The sequence below is a fragment of the Kogia breviceps genome, chromosome 9, assembly GCF_026419965.1.
Source record: "Kogia breviceps isolate mKogBre1 chromosome 9, mKogBre1 haplotype 1, whole genome shotgun sequence".
In the NCBI taxonomy this organism is placed as follows: domain Eukaryota; kingdom Metazoa; phylum Chordata; class Mammalia; order Artiodactyla; family Physeteridae; genus Kogia; species Kogia breviceps.
The window spans coordinates 110,302,607-110,311,183 of record NC_081318.1 but is presented as its reverse complement, the minus strand read 5'-3'; the positions used below and the strand labels follow the sequence as shown (position 1 = coordinate 110,311,183).

Here is an 8,577-nt window from a genome sequence, read left to right as displayed (position 1 = left end):
TCGTATCACATGCACCAGAAGGTGCTTTACTGGATATTGACATCAAAGTCACAGCAGTATAAGAAACTTAAAAATGAAAAAAAAAACAAACAAAAAACAAACACTTCATAGCCATCTTCTTACTTTTCAGAAAATGGGAAACTAACAGTAAGTTTTTATAACTATATACATATGTAATTTGTGTTTTTCTAATTAGGATAGAGAAACTACTTATAAGAGATAGACACAATAACCATGCCTAATAGTTCTCATTTCTTTAGTTTTTGCAAAGATGAGAAAAATATTTCATGTGATGATTCTGAGGTATACAAATCCTCAGCATTCATTACATGGTATCCTCTTCCACAGAGTTTATTATAAAGTTTATTTCTGCTCTGTGAGTACACTGATATCCAGATTCTCAATCAAGATATGCAAGGATAACAAAGGCTCCAGAGAGGGGAGGATCCTTCAGCTTGGGTCTTGAATAATGAAATGATGCTCAGTTACGCAAGATAAGAGATGCAACAGTGCAAAAGGCATGAGGTCAAAAGGCAGCATGCTCAGTTGTGTTTGTCAGCATGGCTCCAAATCCCCCAATGCTCCCTTATCTAGATTAATGGCACACACATCTTTTCTAAAAGTTAAGATAGAAACGTAAGAGTACAGCTTAATTCCTAAATTTGCATGTTTTTCACATTCAGTCAGTCACAGCATGCCTCAACTCTGCTTCAGAATTGAATACCGATGTTTATTTTCCCTTTTATATCCCCACACTTACTGCCGCCACCAGCCCTTTTCCACTTGTGATCTCTAGTCTGTCCGTTTTCTGATCCCCCTTACACACCCTTGAGAAATCTTCTTCTCACATGAGAAATCTCACAACATGGAATCTTTCACCTTCCTGCTAAGAAATTTCTGATGTTTCCGTACTTTCTAAGCTATAAATTTTATATTCTTGAATATTGCATTTCAAGTTCTTTTAGACACTCATCACAAATCACAGTTAAACCCACTCTCTAAATATAACTTTGACACAATTGACCACATCCAATTCCCACACCCGCCCTGAAATTTCAGTCTCTGCGTTCTTCTTCATCAACTTTATCTCTTCCACAAAATTTAATCCAACCTCCATGAATGAAGGTCTCATCTGGTGTTCTTTCTTCCAGGGAGCCATTATTTCCTAATCAAGTGGAATTAACCAATCTCTAAATCTCCATGGCATTGATTCTGTAACTAACTCATTGTACCCATAAAACCTTATAGTGTGCACTAACTTATAAATTACACCAAGTAATTTAGATAGTTAAGATTTTCTCCTTGTATTTCTTCCAGGTTCCCACACAATGCCTTGCTCATAATATGTACCTAAACAAAAAGAAGAGACAAACGATGAAGAAAGAATGTTACATGTCATTTTAATACAAGTTTCTTTGTGGATACATTCAAGAAAGGAATCATATATCCATCTATATAGCAACATTTCTCAAACTTTGGTTTCTGAGTTCCCATCGTAGAATTACCTAAAGGTGCTGCTACAATTGCAGATTGCAGGACCTTCGTGTAGATTTGCCAATTGAGCATCTCAGAGTGCAGCCTAGAAAACATGCTTCCTTGTTGGTTCTCACACACACTAAAGCTAAAGAAGCACTTATGCTATTTTGCGTATTTCAGAGCTTTATTTTGCATAAGTAATTAAGATATTAACAGAGACAATGCACCATATAGGATATTATCACTAGCCCATTTGACATTCTAATCTACAATAGTGTTATTGGATCCATGTATATGGGTAATAGACAACAAAACAAATACTCTCCTTAAGAGAAAATTTAAAAAAAAAATCAGACACCTTTACAGATTTGGACATATATCTCATTTTTCTGTTCAGATAATACTGTGAAAAAAGTAGCATAATATAATGTTCTTCTGATCTGATGTATTTCAGAGTTAAGTCAAAGTATCTTGAAGGGTAGGAAGGAGATGAAAATGCGATGTCTCAAACACCTGTGTCAAACGCCCTGTGAGAGGCAGGGCACAGCGGTGTTCCACGTGACGACGGACCCGGAACTCAAGTCCATGCTATCCCCGCAAAATTATCCTCTTACCTTAGAAAAGTTACTTAAATGATTAAAATACAAAATTGAGGAAACAGTCTACTGATCTCCTAAGGTGCAACACAGGCTTGACACAGTACTTCACACATAATAATCAATAAATACTTAGGCCTACTATTATTAGCTATTGTTCACATAATATTGAAATAGTACGTTGGGTCGGCGGGGGGGGGGGGGTGGCCCGCGCGGGTCCCGGGGTCAGACCGGCCCGAGCAGTTCCGGGGTCAGACCGGCCCGAGCAGTTCCGGGGTCAGGCGCGGCATCCCCGGCCCGGCCGTGGTGCAGGCCTGGTACTTGGCGGAGTCAGCGGACAAGCAACCCGCGGTGGCTCCACCACGCGCAGCCCACGCGCCCTGTCGACCTGCCGCCACTGCGCAGGCTCGGGGTCCTTTACTAGAAGCTGGATGCTGACAAATTATGAGAATGATCCAGAATTAGAAAAGATCCAAAAAGAGAGAAATTACTCCTGGATGGACATAATAACCATATGCAAAGACAAACTACCAAATTACGAAGAAAAGATGACGATGTTTTACGAGGAGCGTTCACGCCTGGATGATGAGATTCGCTACATCCTGGACGCCAGTGGGTACCTCGACGTGAGGGATCAAGAGGACAGGTGGATCCGGATCTTCAGGGAGAAAGGAGACGTGATCTCTCTCCTCGCCGGGATACACCACCGCTTCATGCTGGACGAGAACTACCCGAAGGCCATGCGGCTGTTTGTGGCAGACCCTGTGTGGCCCGCGTTCAACCGGCTGGCTGACCACTTCGAGGCCCCTGGGCAGTACCTGGAATTTCTGTCGCAGACGGCCTAGCGGTGCCCTGGGGCATCGCGCACCCTGGCCCTCCGCGTGAAGGCAGCAGAAGATCTGTCGTATTGTCCTTGCTTTTGTGTTGTAGACTTGAGGCTAGGTGAGCTTTCCTCTGCAAGATTATTTGATCAGAATACGTTTTACTGGAAGTAGCTATAGAACCGGTTTGTACATGGAAGCACCTGTGGACGTTTGGGCAAATCGGCTCATCTTCTCCGATTCAGGATCAGTGGTCAGTGGCCCTGTGTCAGCTCGTGCCTTCAGCTGTGACCCGGTGAGTTTCAGCGCCCCAAACGGAGCCACTTGGCTGCCCCCGTCTGGACCCGATTCTTGGACTTTAGGCGGATACTAGGCGAGGCCATGCCTGCTTTGTGCAGAGGAGTGACAGTGGATGACAGGACTGGACAGAGAGAAGATGCTTTTCTCCCCAAACGCGGAGGAAGCTGGGTGGAGGTGCCGTGGGGGACGAGCTGGCGTGTTAGGGGGACCCTTGCTTGATTATGCCACGTTCTTGTTCAAAATAAAGTAGCTGCCTTCATGTTAAAAAAAATAAGATAAAATAATACTTAAATGCTTACTTATACGTACGTTGTTGTTCGTTGTTCATTTCTAGTGAAACAATTGAGCCACGTGAGCATTTAGGTAGTTAGTGAGGTCAGAGATGGGATCTCAACGATCACGATGCAATCAAACTGCATGTGGTTCCCATTGCCTCTGGCTGCCTCTGGCTGCCTCTGGCTAGACCAGAATGCCTTTGAGGGGAAGAAGCCTGGAATTTGTAAACACTGAAATAGACTTTAAGGTGAAGGGCCGATGGAGTGAGGAATTTGAAAACTGTCTTCTTACTTCTCTTCCCATCTTGAGATTCAGGGAGCTCAGAACTCCTTGGCAACCCCCAATAATCAAAGCAATCCTGAGGAAGAAGAACAAAGCTGGCAGTACCACACTTTCTGATTCCAAGCTATATTATACAGCTATAGTAATCAAGACAATATGGTACTGACATAAGACTAGACACATAGATCAATGGAAAAGAATCAAGAGTGCAGAAATAAGCCCATGCATATAAGGTCAGCTATTATTTGGCAAGGGATCCAAGAATACTCAGTGGAGAAAAGGCAGCCTCTTTGATAAAAGGGTGCTGGTAAAATTGGATATTCACATGCAAAAGAATGGAATTAGACACTATCTTATACCACTTACATAAATGAACTTGAAATGGATCAAAGACTAAAATGTAAGACCTGAAAGCATAAAACTCCTAGGATGAAACAAGAAAAAACTCCTTGACATGGGTATTGAAAATAAATTTTTGGATTGACATCTAAAGCACAGGCATCATAATAAAAAATAAACAAGTAGGACTAGTCATTTCTTCACGTCTGGTTTTCCACAGCTGAGTGTCTGTTTCAGGAAAATCACACTGCAATGGTCAAACTCCCTTACAGCTGAAACCCACTGCAACATCAGCAACAATAACAAAACTTTGAGAATTATTGCTGTCTTATCTGAATAGATCTAAGGTTTGTAAGAAGGACAAACCTTAGAAGGGAGAAAGCACCGGAGATGGCCCGTGCATTGCCTTTCTTCCTTAACAAGCATTGTGACCTGGCCCATCGTTTCCCAGGTCAACAAACCCTGAACCAAGGTTCTAACAATTTGCTTGATGTCTACTGATAGTTTCCACTCCCCTACAACTTTTTTTTCTTTTTCTTTTCTTTTTTTTTTAAAGCTCAGTGTGGTATGCATTTCAGAAACTGTTGTCTAGAAGAAGTCTGAACCTACTGCCCACACAGGGCAATTCTCAGCACTAATTGTTACTAAGAGACAAGTCTGAGTCTGGCTGCCAGCTTGGCAATGAAGTCCTCCTGCCAGGAGTAGGTGAACAATAACCAGGACAAAGTTAGGACAGCTGTCTTTGCACCTATTCCCCTGTGTTTAGCCCCAAGCACTTCCTCATTCTTCCTTATTAAGAGGCCATAAGGGGAGAATCACTTATTACCCAGTTTGGCATAAAATTTGGTTACATTGTTTCTATTGATTCCCATGGACTTTCTTCAAATGCCATGAAAATGTCAGCTGGATGCTTATCCTTCCTTATCCAGGAAGCCTGTTTCTCTCAGCACCTCCCTCTATAGACAAAAGGGTCATGACCTATGAAAGCCTTGATGTTTTACATTGTTTTCAAGCTAACAAATTAACTGCCACAGTTTCATTGGTGCTATTAGAAGAAACAAGAGATCTGTATCAGAGACAAATGATTTTATTACTGCAATGGTGACAGCCAGAACACCAGCTTTTTTCTTTGCTTTGCACTGGTTTTTCCAGCCCCCACTCCCACAGTGACATAAAGAACAGCAAGTGACATCTCCACCCATAGTAAATTATATTACAGGAGAACAGCTGGAATTATTTGTTATGGGAACTAAGCATGCCTACTCTTCACTTTGGAGGAAGACGTCAACTTTATTATATTAGACATTATTCATGCTTATCCTTTGCTCTGGGGAAGATGCTATCTCCATCTTCTAAAGCTCTCCACTATACAAATACTCTTGAAAACATAGTGTTGAGCAAAAGGCAACCAATGCTCTGAGAAAACCAGAGATTTATCTCCCAACAGTGTACAACCGTTTTCTTCTTTCTGTTTTGTTGAGATAATTTGTGTTTGACATCAAAATGTAATCATACGGAAGGAGAAAATTATGACAATTTTTAGGTTGAAAAGATCTGTTTTATCACATTACAGTTTTCTATATTCTGAAGAACAATGTTTTCCCCGTTTGTTCCAATGCAACATTTTTGATATGATGTAGAAGAGATGATTAGTCATGGAAGAAACATGCACCCAGAAGTTAAGGCAACTGAATCGTAACTTGTTGCACATGGACACTGGGTAAGAACATTAAAATGAATTGTCATCTGTATTCTTGATTCACAGAAAGCCCCACAGAGCATCATACCTTAGATTAACATCTGTAACTACTACTTTTTTATAGTTATTCTAACAGTAATATGTTATTGCTGCCAACTCAAATAAGAGTGTAATAATTTCAGGATATTATATGTAATCCCCATGGTAACCAAAACAATTTTACAGAATATATACTAAAAGGAATAATAAGGGAATCAAGACATTTCACTACAAAAGAAATCAACCACAAAAGTAGCCAGGAATGGTGGAAATGAGGGACAAAAACACTATAAGACATACAGAAAACAAATGGCATAATGACAGAAGTAAACTCTTCTCTATCAGTAAATACTTCAAATGTAAATGGATTAAACTTTCCAATAAAAAAGCAGATATTAACAGAATAAATTGAAAAAAAAATGATCTAAATATATTCTGTCTGCAAGAGACTGAATTTAGATATATTTCATGTAAGTAGTAACCAGAAGAGAACGTGGCTAGCTATACTAATCATAGATAGAATAGACTAATTTAAACCCTGCAAGATACATTTTGACCTTTTAATTTCCATACCTGTAGAATAAGTTTTGTGTTGTTTTAAACTAGGAAGTTTGTGATAGGTGATAGTTGGTAACATCAGCAATAGGAAACTAATTTTTAAAATGCATGTAAGTCTGCAGTTATCTCAAAAAAAAAGAATGTATATAAATTCATCCTGTAAATCTGCCTATATTCTAAGATCTGTTTCATAAAAGGAGCAGCAGGACCAAATGTTTTAGAAGAGGATTTTAAACAAATTATTAAAAACCAGACCATTTTGACCGAGTTTAATTTTCCTTTTATCCTTAATCTCCATTATTTAAGATTGACTTTCTAATTATCATTATTATATAATAGAATATAATCATATAATAATTATTTTAAGATAATATAATGTCATTATATAATACTTATTAATATGTTATATATAATTAATACATAATATAATATAGAACATATAAAATATATTATATATAATACATAATATAATATAGAATATATATAAATATGTTATATATCATAATATACATATATTATGATATACACATAATATATGTATATTAATGCATATAATATATACATAGATTATATTTTATATATGTATATATGTATGTATATACTATATGTATATATGTATATTATATATATAATATACATATATGTATATGTATGTATATGTATATTATATGTATATACTATACATATATGTATGTATATGTATAAAACATATTATGCCTATATTATGTATTATATATACATTATATAATACATAGTATGTATAATTTAAAATATAATATATATAATATGTATTATATATTATGTATATACATATGTGTATATATAATATACATATATATAATATAATATATATTAATGTAATATGTATATGTTATATATTATATCATATATATTATATATTGTATGTAATGCATATTAATTTTAATATACTTTATCTATGTTATATATTCTATATTATGAAATAATATATATTTATATAAAATATATTTATATTTATATAAAATAAATATATATATATTATAAAAAATATATACTGATTATTTTAAAGTCCTTAAAGGAAATATATTTCATGGAATCGTCTACATGAGAAGTCAAGAATGTATATTAAATGAAGAAGCTTAAAACTTATGTACTTAAGGGAGAGCTTACATATTATATAAATCTTAGAATAAATCTATTATATTTTCTATTTTTTATTTATTACAAAAATTTAGTAGAAGAGAAACTATATTATAGGCACATAATTTTGTAGATTTTTCCTGATTAAAACACTAAGAATACCCTTCCTTACGGAAGCTCAGAAGATGACAATATAAAGCCTGTTTGCGTGAGTTCTCTTGATGCTTCAGAATGAAACCTCTAAATTTTTAGCCAGCATACAGATTCGCTCTTTTATGTATTTATTTGCTTACCTATTTTTTCCCCTTGTGGTTGGGAAGCCTTATCCTGTAGGGTAGAGTCTGTTTTGTCTAGTTAAGCATCTTAGGACAACTGACACAAATTATATTGCTACATGCAGAAAACTTCCTCCCTGGGTGTGCTTTAGGGTCTTTTTGGATCGTCTGTTTCCTAGTTTCACTGACACCAAAGCAGTTACGGCAGCCACACTCTCTTGGTTCCCCCAACAACTTCTAGCTCTGGAAACTATAATTAGGGAGGAAGGAAGGAAGGAAGGAAGGAAGGAAAGAAGGGAGGGAAAAACAAAGGAAGGGAGGAAGTGGGGAGGGAGCGAAGGGAAAGGGAGATGGAGCAAAGTTGAGGGAGGAGAGAAAGACAGACAGACAGAGAGGGAGAAATGTGTGGCTGCAGAGCCCTGATGTAGAGAGAATGCAGTGGTATTTCTTGTTGCAACCAGGACTGACAGCTGGCCTTAATCTCTTTAGGGATGTAAATGCAAGTTATTTCTGTGGCATATAATCCTTAGAACCCTCTGCTCTGTTCAACCCAAGGAATTCCTTTAGTCCCTGTCGTGGCAGAGTTCTTAATGACAAACCTATGTACTTGCTTAATTTGTCTCTGAAAGCTCTTTGCTCCAGCAGATACCAATTTGTATCTGTACCAATGCCAAAGACAAATTGGTGGATCCTTCACATAGGCAAAGTCTTTCATTTAGACCACAAATATTTTTTGAGCCCCTACTATGTGTTTGTTAGGGCTCTGAGTGCTGGGGATACAGCATGAGCCCAAATTA

General features: G+C 37.4%; 1 protein-coding gene across 1 annotated transcript; it reads left to right on the top strand.

Annotated features, from left to right (window-relative positions):
- Positions 1–1,389: 1,389 nt before the first annotated feature.
- Positions 1,390–3,860, top strand: LOC136794879 (acireductone dioxygenase-like). Its single transcript, XM_067042934.1, has one exon. It carries the CDS (start codon positions 2,504–2,506, stop codon positions 2,915–2,917), a length of 414 nt encoding a protein of 137 aa, XP_066899035.1. The 5' UTR covers positions 1,390–2,503; the 3' UTR covers positions 2,918–3,860.
- The last annotated feature ends 4,717 nt before the right edge of the window (positions 3,861–8,577 follow it).

Coding starts and splice junctions, on each gene's coding strand:
- LOC136794879 (XM_067042934.1), top strand. CDS start 2,504: ATGCTGACAAATTATGAGAATGATCCAGAATTAGAAAAGATCCAAAAA.